The sequence below is a fragment of the Rhea pennata genome, chromosome 3, assembly GCF_028389875.1.
Source record: "Rhea pennata isolate bPtePen1 chromosome 3, bPtePen1.pri, whole genome shotgun sequence".
Lineage (NCBI taxonomy): Eukaryota > Metazoa > Chordata > Aves > Rheiformes > Rheidae > Rhea > Rhea pennata.
In genome coordinates this window covers 100,689,654-100,707,960 of record NC_084665.1, presented here as the reverse complement: position 1 = coordinate 100,707,960, position 18,307 = coordinate 100,689,654, and the positions used below count along the sequence as shown (strand labels likewise).

General features: G+C 37.6%; 1 protein-coding gene across 1 annotated transcript in view; it reads right to left on the bottom strand.

Moving 5' to 3' along the window:
- Nucleotides 1–18,307, bottom strand: part of EYS (eyes shut homolog) — an 872,934-nt gene that overhangs the window by 30,342 nt on the left and 824,285 nt on the right. Inside the window, exons 44-46 of the mRNA XM_062573097.1 lie at nt 13,913–14,095; nt 3,410–3,576; nt 3,071–3,215 (exon numbers count right to left, since the gene is read on the bottom strand). Of these exons, the coding sequence (XP_062429081.1) occupies nt 3,071–3,215; nt 3,410–3,576; nt 13,913–14,095 (495 nt within the window). The remainder of the gene's footprint in view (nt 1–3,070; nt 3,216–3,409; nt 3,577–13,912; nt 14,096–18,307) is intronic.

Here is an 18,307-nt window from a genome sequence, read left to right as displayed (position 1 = left end):
TTTTCAGTTAATTTTTGTATTTTATCTAATGCTGTTAGTGGGACACTGATAAGGACTCAGTCTACCAATTTGAACCTGTCATTTTGCAGGCTGGTAGTATGCAATCTTCTGCAGCTTCTGCAGCTAAAGAACGAGCCTTCTTTCCGACCTGAATTCCCTCTGCTTTCCCAGTTCTGGGCCTCTTTTGAGAAGAGACTGCCAACTGTTCTCAATAGTGGAAAGGTTTTTCTAACACAGCCAGGTTTGCACTAGGAACTGAAAAGAAATTTCTGAATTAATTTCCATTTGTGAGTGAAACTCAGTTTGATCTCAAAGACCATATTTTGACATAAATTAGCTGAAACCAGACACTAACAAGACACTGACAGAGTATGTACTAACTTGCATTTTTAATTGTTTAGTGGATCCTTAGACACACTTAGTTTTCTGTCTGTAACTTTTTCACTTTAGTACTTTAATTTATAGGTTTCACCCCAGTCAAGCGGCACTCAAAAGCCACCAAAGAGCTGTCAAAAATGAATTAATAGAACTTCAGAGCTTGTAATAAAAAATAGAGCTTCATTATATGACTTTATTTTTTTCTGATATACCATTATCATGCAATATTTTTCACAAATTTTACAGTAGTCCTCCTTACATGCTTGTAAGCATTTGGCATTAATTCAGCTAAGAAGTATAAGTAGCAAGCATTTTCAAGTAGAAGGACACAGAATGCAGCAAGAAACTTCTACATAGATAAGCTGCAGTCTATCTGAATACAGCACTGATTTCCACATTTCTAAAATGCTACCTGTCCTAAAGTGCTGTTTCTTTTTTTCCCAATTTTTCTTGATTGTGAGCAATTCCCCTTAAAAGAAAAAGTGGCCCACACAATGACTCCAGCCTGTGCTGCTCTCAGCTGTGATCCAAAAGACCAGGAGGCTTGAATGAATCATACTAAACTGTGATGCAAGAGGCAACACTAATTAAAAGCTAACTCAGAAGTCAGTTTCTTATTGTTTCTGAGCATCTTCTGTGACATCTGTGTTGTAGGAATATAAAGGAAAGGAGTCTTTGCCCTGGCAGGCTTTCAATCTATTCCAGCTTATTATGAACTTTAACCACTATGCTAAAATTGTATCCATTTGGATCTCAACTGAGTTTTGAGTTTACCTTATTTTAAAAGTGACTGCAGAAGCTGAAAAATGCAATCCCTGACTCTCTCCATCAATTACTTCTATGGCTGGAGCCAGCACCCTGCTCTCATGGTAGCACAGAGCAGCAAACATCAGAATTTTCTGTAGGTTTTTCTTCCTAACACCAGACTCTGCCGGTCTGAGAGACGTGAGCTTTGGAGATTCAAATGTAACTTCTGCCTTTTTCCAAATCCAAAGTCACCATCTCATTTTGTGTAGGTGGGTCACACTGATGAATTGTATAGACCTGACCATGAGCAGAAAGGTAGTTGGAAAGGTACGCCACTTCAGACTCTCCATAATAAGCAGGTACAAGTCCGTCTCTGACCACATTACTTACTGCTCCCTAAATCCCACAATGACTTTTTATAGAAGCTGCAATTATGTTCTGTTAAGACCTTGGAATACTCACAAAGCTCCCTAAATTACACTATTACAGGACAATGAATACAGCACATTGCTTAGATGAACCATCTTAACACAATATCGCTTACAAAAGGCTCCTGTGATTTCACAAGGAGCTATGAACTCAGACACACTCAAAGTTCAGAGCACCTCAAACTCCACATGAACCTGGCTGCTTCATTTGAGCTCTACCTTAAGCAGTTTCTTCAGATTCTCATAGGGTCTTAAGAAAGTTTTCAAAACTGCTCAGGTACCATTTAACATTCTTCAACTTATCAAAAGAATCTTTAAGTGCTAATTGACTTTTCCTCAACTTTAAATATCTGATCTTTTGACACCTTCCCTACTTCAGTTCTTCTCTCTAACAACAGTGCTATTTGCCACTCATTTTTCACTAGATCCTAAACTATGCTGCTCCTTCCCTGGCTGTCCTGACAGAAACAAAGGAGGTTTCTACTTTGGTGCAGTCATAGAAGTGCAAGCTTAACCTTGTCTTTACTGGAGCTTTCCTGTAGTTTATCTTGCACTATCACAAGTCTTTAATTTTATCCAGGACCCAAATAATTGATGTTACGATGATCTCCTCACCTGTTCATGTCTTGCTTTTGCACCTCACAACTGATAGAGTTCCCCTACCGTTAAATCTTGATGAGACTGTCATCAAGCAGATACAGCATCTTCTAAGCTGCTCATATATTTTGGAAGTAGTGCTCAGACGTTATAAGAAACTCCTCCTTTTTGCAATATGCCATCAAGATATAACAATCTGAACATCCTAATTACAGATCTAAAATTTGTTCTGCCTTCCTAGTCCCTTCTCTGTTGTACTCTTAGCTCTGCTCTCTGTTCTTCTCACTCTCCTACTTACTGCCTTGATAGAGAAGCAGTGGCCAAGTGGGGATCAACAAAAAGACCTGCAGGACAACCGATGGACAGAAATGCTGCTTGGGCTGGAAGAAGTCACAGTTCTCATGAAGCATTTTATCATGAATGAAGAGATAAACTCTTGAACTGAGTTAGCAAGTGTCAGCCCATGATGTTAGGAAAAAAAACTCCAGATATTAACATGTTGTAACTGAAAAGTAGCCTTCAGCACAAAAATTACTACCCAAACCAGCACTGATAGTAACAATGGCTATAATAGCTAAGAACTAGTTGAATGGAGAATCTAAACTACCTTCCCATAAAGAAAGGACACCCTTTTGGAATGATGCTGTAGAATAGATCAAGAAAGAAGAAATTATAAGGTCACATAGAACTTCCATTTTTATCAGAAAGTATTAAAAATATTTAGCAAAGGTTTTGCTTGCAGCGGGTTTCATAGTCATCAAAGTGAAATAAGGAAAAAGCCACATATGAATCTCAGCCAAGCAGATTTGATTTGATTTTATTTTATTCTCAAAGATAATACTTTTATATCACTATTTCATAGCCATCTGAAACAATCTGATGCACGCTTTAACAGGAATGGGAAACAGTGTAATATTTACCTTGAAAACTGTTCTTAAATCTGGATCCCTTTGGTAGGAGTTCTGGAGTGTACTCACGGTAGCCTCCTAAATAAAACTGACTGAAGACATTGAGTCCAACCAGTCTCCCAGGGGAAGTGACTGTTTTATTCTTCTGATCATCCACCTTTCAATAAAAACATTTATATTTGTTATAACAAGAGAAGTTACTCTATTTGGGAACTCTTAATAAAGGCAATCCTCCAAACTTATCTTAACAGGGAAACATAAAAATAAGCAGTTCTTAAACTTTTCATTCAAAAAGTGAAAAAGAAACACTTTTGTCTAAACATCATCCTTCTAAAGGAAATAATTTCTTACCTTCAGCCAGCCTTTTTGGAAAGATCTGCCAAGATGGATGACATGAATATTGAGTGTCAGATCAAGTGGTTTACTGATGATTGAGGCTGTGCCAGACCCTAGATTGTAGCTATACACCACTCTGCCATTGCGCAGACCTAATACTAAGAAATCATCTCCATTCAGACCTGGAAAGACAAAAGTACAAGATCTAGTGAATACTGAAGCACAAAATATCTCCAAATCTACTGAAAATATATCAGTTTAGGAAAATTTTAACCAGAAAGGTTTTAAAGTTTGATTTTTTTTTTAGTATTCGGTTCATTCTGTAATAAAATTTCCAGTATTTCTGATGACTTAAACTAGCAACTGCAGAGGTTTTTAAACATATTTGCATGCTTTACGAAGAAAATTCTTTTTACCACTAAAACAGGTTGGTGACACACACCAATCCTGTTGTGCCTGGTTGATTTAGAAGTCCTTGGCATTCACTCACCCTGCAATATGAATAAATTTCCAACTTCCTCCAAAAGCTAAATAATGCCTAAAAAAGGAAAAATTAAATTCTGAGTTACATATGCATGAGAGACTAGCTCATGGTTTAATTCTATTCCAGCACAGTTTCATGGCAGCCTCTTTTCCTTTTAAATTACAATAATAATCTCAGGATTTCCCCTGACCTATTACTTGTTCTTGGGAGGTTGTCTTAAGTATACATAGTGTTTTACAAGTACCACACTATAAAAAAGTCACATTTAAAGGAGTTTATGATATGTCCAATGTATAGCATATGAATAGGAATTAAAGGAACCCTAAGTATTTCTGGTTATGTGTCGAAGGAAATGGATTTTTGCACTGGAATCTTTGAAGAGAAAACCGCTGGTCATGTAAGCAAAAGCAGAACCACTGAAAATTAGAGAAAACATGATCAATTTGTTTCTTCTTGCAAATTCAAGTCCTGCTCTCTTACATATCCTCTTAGTATGGTAAAAGAGCTGGAAGAGAAGAGCTGAAAAGGAAGAATGTTCTCAGTCTTGGATTAGGATATGTTGAAACTCAAAGAGATCTGAATTTCTTTTTTTAACTTTCCTGTGAACTCAGACAATTCAGTGCCCAATTTTATGCCTGTAAATTGTGCTTTATTTGATGTTTTCTTCTGTACTCATAAGGCTCTCCCATTTTCTATTCTTTTGGGGGAGATTACTGTCTCTTCCTATTTGTTTGCACAGTGCCACATAGCGGTCCTGATTTCAGAAGTGTGTCTTGGTGTCACTATCTCTAGTGTATGTGGAGTCTGCAAAAGATGAGATGGGATTTTCCCTGTAACAGGCAATGATTTGTGTATCTCCTCCTCCCACTGACACTGTGAACGCTGCAGATTCATGACAAAAGCCGGCAACAGTCCTGTCACAGTCTTGTATGCTGTAAATGAACACACTGTATGAGTAAACAGAAGGAAAACAGTCGTCTCCCTTTTCTGTATAGATATTTGATACTTATCTACAGATATTATTTAGATCCAGCATGAATATATATATATATTAAGAAAAGACTATCCTGAAGATTTTTAATACATTGCCATTGTAGAAAACATACAACTACATTTAAGTTGAATAAAACCTAAACATTGTTCATTTTCATTACAGTGATTTTTTTCATGACTGTCAGTGCAATCTCACTATCCTCAGTTACGCTGGCACATTGCCACTGAAGGATTTCCAAACTGTAAAAACAGAAAGACTCTTCTCATTATTGAAGTTTCTATTTTCAGCTGCATCCGTTATGTACTTACGTGATTCAACCTGCAAAACTGTGGTAGGAAAAACACAGACATAAAAAACATTATTTAAAATGCTGTCTAAGTTTTTAAAACATTTCCTTGGAAATGAAGTGCAGAGAAGAAACGCAACATTAGCAGCGTTCTTAAAAAAAAAAAAAAAAAATCCTAAAGACAGCTTTTATAGTTGAGAGTTGATAATCATAGAAAGTAGTTAAGGAACAAATTCCAAAGCTTAAGTGAAGTGTTGCACAACCAGTAATTTTTTTTCAAGCAAAAAAATATCAGAACTTGTTGAAGTCAGTGGAAAGCCTACTGCTGATTCCAGTGGGGTTTGGATCATCTATTCAGGCAGGTTCCTCCTTTAGAAATGTAAAAGTTCTAATATCTAACTCATATCAGACACGGTGATAGTTTTAGCTAATTAAATTATATGTGCATTTTCATCTTAGTATAGGAGTATGGTTTATCTTTTATATATAAGTCATGTCAATCCAGCACCATGCTCATTCTGTAAGCATGGTGTATACATCGAATAACTGCCAGCATGAACATCGCAACCTTGTATTTTTATTGTAATGGTATTTCTTGCTCTATTTATAGTTATCTTGAAAAATTAAATGATGGATGTTTTCTTTGTTATGGGAAAGTGAAGCACATGGAACCCATACGACTCAAGAAATGACACTATACTGGGTCTGATGTAAAAAACAATATTAAATAGTGATCTGTATGAATGAGACAGCTTTTAACTTTTCTGTTTTCTTTTAACTCTTTCGTCTTACTCCTTGTCCATACCAAGGGAGGAAAGAAAAATAGGCTGTTGGGTAAACTTCAGATAAATCAGGCTACCGTAATGCATGTTACTTGTGTTTATTTCTGATTCATTAATCTAAGTTTTCAGTAAGGTTGAATTCTACCTGTTTTACAGTGTAGTTTTACACTGGCATATTTTTAAGGACTTATTTTTTTTTCTAACATTAATGTAGCTGCAAATAGAATCAGATCCAGAATGTTTTAACATTTAAAGTTTCAAGGTTATAAATTAAGTGAGTTAATGACCTTAGCTATGAACATCGATGTGAGTTATTTCATAGAGTATATATTAACATACAAGACATATTTTGGGGGAAGCTCAGTTCCCCACTTTTTCTGCTTCTGTATCTGTTATTGGCTCTAGAATATTTGTCATTGAAGTTTCTCTGGTCAGAACAGTCCTATGTTTTCATTCTTTGAACTTTTCTCAAATGTTTAGCTTAGAATCAATTGCTTTGCACATTTGCAGCAACTATTTTGATTTCATTACAGCAGGTATTGCATATGCTGTCATCAGCAGAAATTCTTCAAAACAAAGATAATTTTAAGGGGGGAGGGAATCAAGATTTATCTCCAAGAGAGCAACAGAAAAAAAAACTTGGTATTAACCAGTTTAAGCTATTTTCACTATGTCTAATCTTTAAATCCCTAGCTTTCGAAAATGTACACTTTTATATATTTATCTTTTAAATGTCTCACATTGTAAGACTCCAGTTACACCCTTTAAGAATCACTTACACTGTGAGCAAATGTTTAGTCTGGATATACATAAATAATCTCATGCTTGAGTTGCAAACAGCACACTCAGCAGCACTTGAATTCAGTTAGGTGTATGCTCTTTGAAACCATCCATGCTTTAGTGCTTTTAATTTTGAAGACTTTCATATTCACAGTTTTTCTGTCTCCTGAAAAGAATTTATTTCCAGTCAAGGGAATTATATAAGTTTTCTCCTTTGAGGCTTATATGGAGCTTTTAGATATCTAATAAAGTTTGCATAATGCAAGCAATCAACTGATTGATCATATAATGGAAAAGGTATTTCTATGTCTTTGTTTAATTATGTTCAATTCAAATAAAAAATTAAAAATATGTAACCAAAATTGCATGTTTCTTTTATAATACAATCAGTACAAAATATAATACAGTCTATCAGATAATTTTAACCCTTACAATCAAGATAAATGACTAAACGATTAAAATACAGGGTTCCTGTATTAAACCAAAGCATCCATTTTACCCTCTCCCCGTAAGGCTAGAGTACTAAGTTTTATTGTATTGTATGCACTCAGACCTGCACATTTGGCCAATGCTGGACCAAGGCATAGACTGAGTTTCACAGTCAAAGGCTTCCTCTTGAATCCAGTTCATGCACTGTCTTGCTCCACACCAGCACTTTTGCTGACTGCAGCTATGGTGAAGTCAAATAGGGTCTCTCAAGTCAGACTACTCCAAGATTTTCACATACTGAACAAATAAATCCAAAAGGTGACAGGCAGCACTGATGTTATATACAAATGACAGTGCATCTTCTATTGCAGTATGGGAAACTGGGCAAAAAGCCCATTATGGTCAAAGACTGTAACAGAGTTTGTGAATGAACATAGAAATGTTTTGTTAGTGCGTACTTCACTTTCAGTAGAGCACTATTGGAAAATAACCAGGAAATAACTGCACTGCTCTAGGTAGTAGTGTCAATAATGTGAAATTGCTATATCATAATCTAAACATGTTAGGGTGTAATATGCTAAGTAAGGCAGAGTTTGATATTTAATAATGATGTTATGCAATTGGAATTTCATATTTGGGATTCTGTCTAGTAACTCCTATTGTACATTTAAACGACAAGAGATAAGCACTTGGCTTCCAAAGATACAAGCTTATTTTACTAGGAAAAGAAATTAGAAATCAAAATTAGCAGCAATATGACAACTTAGGGTACAAAGAGATGTGAGGAGTCAGATAAAAGATCTTAGAGAAAAACAATTCATTCATTTTTTTCCTGATATTGATTTATTTTTACTGAATTCTGAATTGCAGAATGGTTGAGGTTGGAAGGGACCTCTGGAGAGCATCTAGTTCAACCTCCACACTCAGCAGGGTCACCTACAGCATGTTAGACAGGGTTGCATCCAGGCAAGGTTTTGAATATCTCCAGAGAAGGAGACTCCACAACCTCTCCGGGCAACCTGTGCCAGGGCTCTGTCACTCTCACAGGGAAGAAATTCCCGCTCACGGTCAGGCAGAACTTCCTGTGCTTCAATTTCTGCCCATTGCCTCTTGTCCTGTCACACAGGGCAACTGAAAAGAGTTTGTGCCTGTCCCCTTGACACCCTCCCTTCAGGTACTTGTACACATTGAGAAGATCCCCCCTCAGTCTTCTCTTCCCCAGGCTGAAGAGGCCCAGCTCTCGCAGCCGTTCCTCATAGGGCAGGTGCAGCAGCTCTCTGATCATCTTTGTAGCCCTACGCTGGACTCTCTCCAGTAGCTCCATGTCTCTCTTGTAGTGGGGAGCCCAGAACTGGACACAGGACTCGCGATGAGGCCTCAGCAGGGCTGAGTAGAGGGGCAGGATCACCTCCCTCGACCTGCTGGCAACACTCTTCCCAATGCACCCCAGGATTTAAGATCTTTTTCTCTCTAAAATGGTTTTGCTCTATATAAATGATTTTTTAAAAAAGGGACTTTGTGCTAATGGCAATGGTTGCAGTTACCCTGGAAATAACAAAAATCCAGGATGGGTGAAACATCAAGTGAATCACATCTCATACAGAGAGTTGCAACTTTGGGCCTGGTTTGTGAGAACAGGGGATTTTTTCTAGTATTCCATTCCAAGCCAGAAGTCAGCCACAGACCTGAGACCTAAAGAAAGGCATGTATCCACTGTGATAAGGCGAAATGAAGTGTCCCGTTCTTCTGATTACTGCGAGAGGTTCAATATTAAGTTACATGAGATATCAGAACACCGACGACTTCTGATTTACAAACTTTGTGGGAGTAAGGGGGAGAAGATGTTCTTTATGTTTTAGAAATCATTTGATAGTGGCTCACAAAAGGTTAACCACAGCATTAATTCAGCTCAAATACCGCAGGAGAATTAGTGTGAGAGTCTAACTGACTCAAGGATTGCAATCCAAAAATAATAATAGAAAAAACGGCAGAGGCGCGGAAGCCAGCTGTGTGGAACCAGGCAGCTGAGAATGGCGTCTACGCGTTTTCTTCCTTTGTCGGCGATTCAGACGAGTGGTTCAAAGAAGAGGGGAGGTAACTAGGATACTATAAGTGAATGCTAGCTAAGAGAAATCAGATGAAATGAAGTAAGGGTAAAATGTTGCTGGAATATTAAAAATACCTCCTTAAACAAGATCTTACTGGCTGTGAAAAATCTCAAATTCCTCCTGGTGACAGCGTTATGGCTTAGTATTTGGAAGTAACTTGTTCAAGCAATAGCACAGCATCTCTTCTCTGCGAAATAAGCGTGAGAGCTCTTCACTTGATAAAAGATCCTGCTCTCTGGAATTGAAAGCAGTGTTGTTTAGTCTCCCCAACCATTTAACTTTAAATGAAAACAATTAAAACTGCTGCACAGCAATTTGCCTGGCACCTCGTTTTTTTCTGTTTTGCTAACAGCTGGTGTTCTGCTGCTGCTATGATGCATGATTTGATATGCAACTGCAGAAATGTATTTTTATTGCACGACAGCATTTATGAGGAAAAATATACAAAATAATGAAAGCCAGATTTCCTCTTGACAACACTATAATGAGCCCAGAACACTGCTTTTCTGGTTAATAAAAATGACACCATAAGACATCAAATAAGAATTGTTTTAAACTCAGTTCTGCTAAATACTTCATAATGACTTTGACATTACAATGTACATTTTGCAGGCAGGCCTTTTTGAAACAGACTTCAGCAGAAAGAGAGTGAGTCAGTCCTTTCTATATGTTTATGTTTTTTAAAAAAGCTTTTCTTACTATAACTGAACAAAAATAAAAATTTAGGCTATTTTTCAACACAGATTTTTTTCACTGATATGAATGATTTCATATTTTCATTTCTTCTATACTGAACAAAGACAATGGATAAATTAGTGTAATTTGTGTTTGGTTAAGTCTCCCACAATTTCTGTACTGACAATTTAAAGTTCAGTTTGTAGAGTTGCAGAAATTTGTCTGAATGTTGTGGTACATACTTGTCATTGAAAAGAATGTTCTGAAGATTACTTAATGTTTATATTATGAAAGAAACAAGCGTTATTATTAAAGTGGAATGATGGGGACACTGGTTTCTGAAAGCTACTTTCTGAGTGACTAGATGGAAATGTTTTGGTGATGACAACTCCAAGCTCCACTTCTAATTGTTTAGCTTAAAAAGAGAGACAAACTTTCCTCCATCCATAATGATAAATAATTAGTAAGTGAAAGGAAAAGCTACTCAAGAGTGAACTGAGGAAAAGGGAAACTGGTGACTGTCATAGAAAGAAAATACAGCACCAGTGCTGTTAGCCCAGTATGCAGTTAAAGTAGTGTTAATATAGTTCAATGAGCAGTATCAACTAGGCCAGATCAAGTTTTGTTCAAGTTCAGAAAAAAAAAAAATATAATAGAAGTCTGATTCACAAAACTTGCATCTTTTAAATTACAGATCTACAGAAACAGAGTAAACTTCTGTTTAAATACACTTACACAGGTTTAATTCTCAGCCTTGTACTGGGGTAAATTGTACAATCAACTAGATAAATTAAGTAAATCAGCCTGTGGCTGTTTGTCCATGTGCTGCACCAAGGTATCTTGGCACACCCAGGTACAATTGATCTGCTGAGTTGCGCTAACTAAATTTGACGGGATCTTCAGAAATGAAAAGTGAAAAGCTTTACGGTATTACAGATATGTGAAATGTCAACTGTCAAGCCATCCTAAGCTAACATATTTCAGTTTGCATTGCAATGGATTACTAATTAATTTGTATTGCAATGGATTAATAGCACATTCACAGTCTGCTACTGAGTGTTAGCTGGAGGGCAGTTACTTCCAGCTATTATTTTTTTAAGTTTTTAAACAGATGCTAGCTTGATCATATACAAGTGACTAATGACAACTGCGTGACTATCCACTACCCGGGAAATCATATTTAAACCAGAGGGAATTTCCTACTGTCTTGTGAGCATGTCTTATTTCTGTGACTTTGCTAAACTCAGTGAGACATTTCAGTAGATAGGGATTGCAGAGAAAGAAATACACATGTTTTGGCATCTGGTTTTACACTAGAAAATAACTCTCTTGAGTCCACCACAGGGAGAAAGGAGATGAAGCCCCAGAGAGCAGAGGAACTTATGTACAGAAGTTCAACAGAAAAAAAAGACCTAAAAATATCAAACATATTAACATAGTAAAGTAAAGATAGCCTTCCTCCTACTGCTGTGAGGTAATGGACTTGTTTTATGCACTCTATATGTAACAACAGAAGGCCTCCCCAAAACTTATTTTTTAATAATGTATCAGAATCTTAAAACTACAAATAATAACTACTCCCTCTTTCATTTTCCTGAAGTAGTAATTTTCTGATGCTGTTCAACAGAAGCTTAGGGATCCCATATGTACTGGGCCATATCTGCCAAACTGGCAATATTTTGGATATGGCAAAGCATCTAGTGGGGCAGTAGACACATTTATATACCTACATCATTATCCTACTGTGATGGGTTTAGATCTAAAGACACATCAGTAAATCTCAATCCCAGGCTTCAACAGTCCCATACAACAACCCCAGATTCCAAAGTCAGCTCATGTTCTAACTGCAGAAACAAATATGGTATAAATAAGTAACACGTTTCCAATGATCTATTACATACAAAGTAGTTTCTACCCTGACTACTACATGTCTGCATGAACATTTCAGGAATTATTTCTGTTTTCATGCATATTGTGGGTGCCATGTTGACAGTAACGCTAAGACACACAGAACGCAAGCACTGTTTCCAGATTACCCCACTGGAACGCTGAGGCTACGTCACCTGCCGCAGCGGGGCGCTGTGCAGAGACACCTAAGATATTATTAAAATCTTAGGGCAAATGTTATAATTAGGCTTGTATATACTGCTTCTTAGCTGCCTTAAAGGGACTAAGTTGCATGCTTTGCTATAGAGCTTCTAGCATGACTTATTGATAGCTAGCTGGGGTTGATCCACAGAGACCTGGACAGGCTGGAGAATTGGGCAGAGAGGAACCTCATGAGGTTCAACAAGGGCAAGTGCAGGGTCCTGCACCTGGGGAGGAATAACCCAAGGCACCAGGACAAGCCGGGGGCTGACCTGCTGGAGAGCAGCTCTGCAGAGAAGGACCTGGGAGTGCTGCTGGATGACACATTGACCACGAGCCAGCAATGTGCCTCTGTGGCCAAGAAGGCCAATAGTACCCTGGGGTGCATTAGCAAGAGGTTTGCCAACAGATCGAGGAAGGTGATCCTGCCCCTCTACTCAGCCCTGGGGAGGCCTCATCTCGAGTCATGTGTCCAGTTCTGGGCTCCCCACTACAAGAGAGACATGGAGCTACTGGGGAGAGTCCAGTGTAGGGCTACGAGGATGATCAGAGGGCTGGAGCACCTGCCTGATGAGGAATGGCTGCGAGAGCTGGGCCTCTTCAGCCTGGGGAAGAGAAGACTGAGGGGGGATCTTCTCAATGTGTACAAGTACCTGAAGGGAGGGTGTCAAGGGGATGGGGACAAACTCTTTTCAGTTGCCCCATGTGACAGGACAAGAGTCCATGGGCAGAAATTGAAGCACAGGAAGTTCCGCCTGACCGTGAGGGGGAATTTCTTCCCTGTGAGAGTGACGGAGCCCTGGCCCAGGTTGCCCAGAGAGGTTGTGGAGTCTTCTCTGGAGACATTCAAACCTTGCCTGGATGCAACCTTGTGCAGGGTGCTCTAGGTGACCCTGCTTGTTCAGGGGGGGTTGGACTAGATGATTTCCAGAGGTTTCTTCCATACTGATTCTATGATTCTACAACCCTGCAGTGAATGATGTCAGACTGATGTAACCAAAATGGCACTGTGCTAAATAGGCTAGAGAGTGCTGCTTGACAGACGGTAGTACTTTACTCTCACAGAAAGAAGATAAACTAGTACAAGTGTAATTATAGCATAGTTCTTTTATTAGACTGTAAGCAAGGACACAAAAGTCGGGATGGGGCTAGCTAAAACTGCAGGAAGTTTGGCTAATACTACCCGAGTTCTCTTGCAGTTTCTGTTACTGGTGGATCCAGTCATTTTTGTTTCTTGTAACTGAGTGGTATTATCTTGACTGTAAGTGCAGTTTAATTCTAACTCTAGAGGAGTTTAATATTTTACATATATTACATAGAACCCAGTTTTGACTGCCATAGGACTGAATTTCAATGTTGAGATTCCTGTGGGCGATGCAAGTGCAGCTGTTGTGACAATCACAGCAGTTCTTGGCTGGTTTTATGGCAGGTCATTTTAGGGCACAGGAAATGTCGGCAGGGTTGGTGGCACACTGGATGGAGGGATAGGTAGATTTCCCAGCAAAGTAAGTATCAGTGGAAGAGTATTTAGGACAGTACCTTTCAATATTAGGCACCAAATAAATGTAATCAATAATGAAATTATGTTTGCAACTGCAAAGACAATCTTAACCCTCTGGTTTCCATATATTTTGTTCAGAAATTTGCTACCTGCATCATCAGATTTACTGCTAATTTTAATCACTCTAAGATGTTGTACTTCTCCTTTCCAACAATAATCATTTAGAGAATCTATTTTTGCCTATGTTTACAGAGCAATAAAGAATTGAATAATTATTTTCTCTCCAATGAAGTTATATCATAAAAAGAATCCATAGAAACCTACACATATTTTGTGGGTTGTGAATATCTGAAATCTTCTAAGTATAGATAATGATAGCAATAAAACTTACCTTGGCCTTTCTGTCCAGTGAAAAATATCAAGTTATCTTGTAAAGCTGAGTGGTGGTTTACCAGCTGAAACTTCAGGCGGAATTCATAGTAGAAGGTGATATTTGGGACTGTAGAATAAGCTAGGAATGAGGTATAACCAAAGGCATCCGTGCCACTGAAACTAGGTTGGCTAATATTAATAGCTACAATAAAAATAAAGAAAGGAGTTGTTAGGCCAAATGCTTTAACATATACATTTGTAAGAAGTTCTTTTTAACTGTCCATTTGAGAGCTTATATAGTAATCAATAATACTAATAGCTTAATATGTTGTAATATTTTACACACATGCAGATGTAGTTTGGCTTTCCTCTGGCTGTAACCACTTCTCAGCTCTTGCAAATAGGTTGCTTTTACAACAGGATTATTAGCAACTACTGCCATCTCCTGGTCTCTAGAATAGTATACATACAAGTACTCAAAAATCAGACAAAAGAAAAGACACAAAGGAATTGGTCTGTTAGAAGAAATGGCATCTCTTACATATGTATGAATGAGCCTGAGTACAGGGTTGTGCTGTAGAGATAAAGGAATAATAATTCTGCAGATGTGGAGAAATAATAAAAGGAAACCTCATGTAAGGACGAATTTGCTGTTCAGTGAATAAGACCTACATGAATTATATCATCAGCATTGTTTACTGTATCATTTGAACTGCTCAAATATTCAGAAACTAAATATGCATAAAATGCATAATTTAAAGTACTGACAAATTATTTAACCTTTTTTGTAATTATTCAGTCTCAATTTAATAAAAACTTCATTTATGTTGGGGATTGACCAAGCAAAGTATATAGGTTTCTAAAACAGCTTTTCCAGCTACATACTCCTGCTTCCCCTAAATTTGTGAAAGCTATAAGTGAAAACTTCATTCAAACAACTACCGCTTTTGTGACACAGAAGTTCATGCTGGGAGATACTGTGGGATTACAAAGCAAATGAAAATGCAAATTAAATCAAGTTTATATACGTATCTGTACTGGAAAACAGTTGCTAGTGCACTTCACAGCCCAAAGGCTGCCTACTGGAGCAAAGGAACCAGGTTGCTGTCAACTGCTGTAGTTAATTCTCAGAGCAGCGGTAACATAACCTTCACATTGAAAATATGGTATAGTGAAAACCAGGATACAAAGGAAGAACAGCTGAGTAAAGCTGAATCCTACAAGGCTGAGTATGGGGCTAATTTAAGACTCTTGTGTACTTACTTTCCACTGAACAGAGCACCAAATATGACTGGCTCAAGCTTCTGAGGAGGAAGGAAAACGGCACTGCAGCATGCACAGAACAGATAGGGCAATGCTAATGAAGAAAGGTAATCTTCCCCAGATAAACTCATATTTGCCAGAGTACCTTTAAGCATCTTGCCTTCGATACTTACAGACTGGGAAAAAGAATCAACTGCAATTTTGCAAACGATATCACCAGTTTGTAGAATCTGTTTCTAAACTTGCAGTCTGGGAAATTTGCTATATTGCCCGTGACGTGGCCTACAAAAGGTGCACGTGCAGATGCTGACAAACCTTTTATAGCGAGGACTGGGAATCTGCAGCCAGACAGAGTGTACCAGCCCATTTATTAGAGTGTACCAGTGTTTCACTCATGGAGCACATTATCTCTTGTTCTGTGATCTCAAATGGCAGCCAGGAAATTTCCATATGAAACGGCTGTTTTGTCCTAATTAGAAGAAACTGGCAAACAATTTGTTCTTCTGAACCTAGTCAGACTGAATGTAACCTCAAGTCTCAGACCTTTATGAGTCATGTGAACTGGAAGAGAAACACAACTCTCCCATTTTTAGATTTGGTGTTGGCTGTAGTCCATTAGTATTCCCTCAGAGTGCCTGGAAATGTCTGAGGTAGGTTCATGTTCTGCATTTTCTGCCTCTCAGGAAGCTATGACAGGTGGCACCTCTAAAAGTATTTTATATTTTTTTATTTAATTTAACCCACAAATATTTAAATATATTAATATTTAAATGAGAACAAGATCTTAAAATGAAAGAGATCTTTTTGTATGTTTTCTTTTCCTGCATCCCTTTACCTGGCAAAGTTGAACTCCATCAGGTACCTCCAGAGAGCCTGGTAATTTGGTTCTCTGACAGAACCTATTACTGACCATTTTTTTAATGGTTTTCTGTCTTGAGGTCTCTAATTCCCAGCTGGATAAGTTGTATCTCAGTTCTATCACTTTTTTTTTCAAGGATGAAATATGCCATTGTCTCTGCTATTTCCTTGGAGTTTCTAACCAGGGAGCTATTCTCCTGTCAATCTATTTGCTCCTTTCAGCCCTCCCTAAAAAGATAGATTTGATCATTCACAAAGGCATGCCTGACAAAGCAATCTACAATCTGATTAATTTTACAAACCTTGCAGTTTTACCTATGCTTTACCAGAACTGAGTACAAGATGTGCACTTTACCATGAAAATCTCCACACGGGGAAACATAATCATACCTATGCTCTTTCACACAAAATTCTGGTATTTAATAATTGTCTGCAATATTGCAATAAAAATATATTTTATTTAACACTATAATTTAATAAATGTAAGATATATTTTCATTTCACAGTATTATTTACCTACCTTTATTTTATTCTATATTAATTGACTATAGGAAATAGACATATCCAGGGCCTAAATCTCCTGCTTGTTAGAAGAAATCTGCAAATGTATGCCACGGGTAGGAGTCATCTGACCAAAGGAGGGTATCTGTCATGTTAGATATCTACATAAGAGTTGACAAAACCTAGATTTCACTTCAACTTCGTGGAAAAAATAAGCACCTTTGGGGCATAGCTGCTTTCACCTAAAACACATATACAAGCCAGGTGAATAGTGTTCTCAACTGGTTGTTTGACCCTACTGGATGCCAAAGCAGCCTGGCTGGATTGCAGACATTATAGACAGCTAAAATTAGGTAGGATGAAGCCTATCTTCTCTATAACCTGCAGCTACTTCACTGTCTGCATATTCTTACTCTGTCTCTGATCTCCATTGCCATAAAAATTGAATGCTTTACCAATTCTGAAAACAGTCTCTGTGAAGTAAACATTTTTTTCTGGTTTTAAAGAATAGAAAACTTAGGGCACTCAGAAGCTAAATTATTTGCCCAAACTTACACAAAAAGCCTGAAGTGGATTGCAGAACTGACCATAGATCTCTAAACTCCAGGCTGGAGCTCAGTAACTATACAAAAACTGAGATTTTCATTTTTTATCCATGGGTGTCTGAGCACAACAAAAACCTTTCAAAACATCTGACAAGAAGCATTTTTTTCATAAATAATTTCCACTTGTGACTCCTTGAGTGTTTCCTCTCAGCCCTTTATGGTCTTTTCTTCAAGTCCTACCCATGCTTTTTCTAACTGGGGCCATGAAATACATTCAATACCACACCCAGCATATCTTATGAAAGGCATTATATATTGTGTTGGGTCATTTCACAGCTCTCTCCACAGTATTGAAGCATTGCTTCTTGTACTTAGTAAAAATTGGACACAATATCTAATTATTTTCCCTATTCTTAGCAGCTAGGTTTATAAATAGTGTTTATAAATAGTGGCAGTCTGTGGAGGGAAAGATATATATATATATACACAAATGTTAACTAATCCTGAGTCAAAGGCTTACATTTCTGGCTAATTCAATATATCTAGCTTGGCAGGTGATATTTATTCCATATTTCATCTGTTTCTGAACTGTCTTCTTTTAGCATTCTAAGCATTATTTATTAGCAGATCTGTATTCAAACATATCAAAAAGTTAAAGGTTATCAGTAAATGTATATCAAAATGAAAAATTCAGTTTTTGAGACGTTTTACATGCAAATGACCCTCATTAGTTTTATTTTAATATAGACTGCTTTGCCATACTTTTATATACTTTTAATTTAAAAATGCAAATCTTTCTTTTAATTTAAAATACCCTGATTGGTAAAATTAGGTCAAGCAAGACGACTCCAACTTTTACGTTCTAGTCTCTTTCTTCTCATTGTAAGGTAATGGAGCTAAGACTGAGTTGAAAACTATATAAACCTACAACCCTCTTCTCCTTGAAAAACAGTCCTTCAGAATGTTATTTGTACAATATTTAAAGCTGATGGAAAGCACAGGGTATAGCTGATCACATTGGGCTCTGCAGTTATTTTCTACTTCCTGCCTAGACACCATCCAAGTCAGATTTCCACACTCTTCCTCTTTCAGAATATATGATCTGGAAATGTAAAACAGACACAGAGAGGTGTCCCAATGTCTCTGCTTATGAATCATGTGAATTAACATTTTGAATTAACACTGTGCTGGAACAGCACACAGTTCTAGCAGAGCGCATAAAGCCTTTTATAAATTTTGTCCTTGTT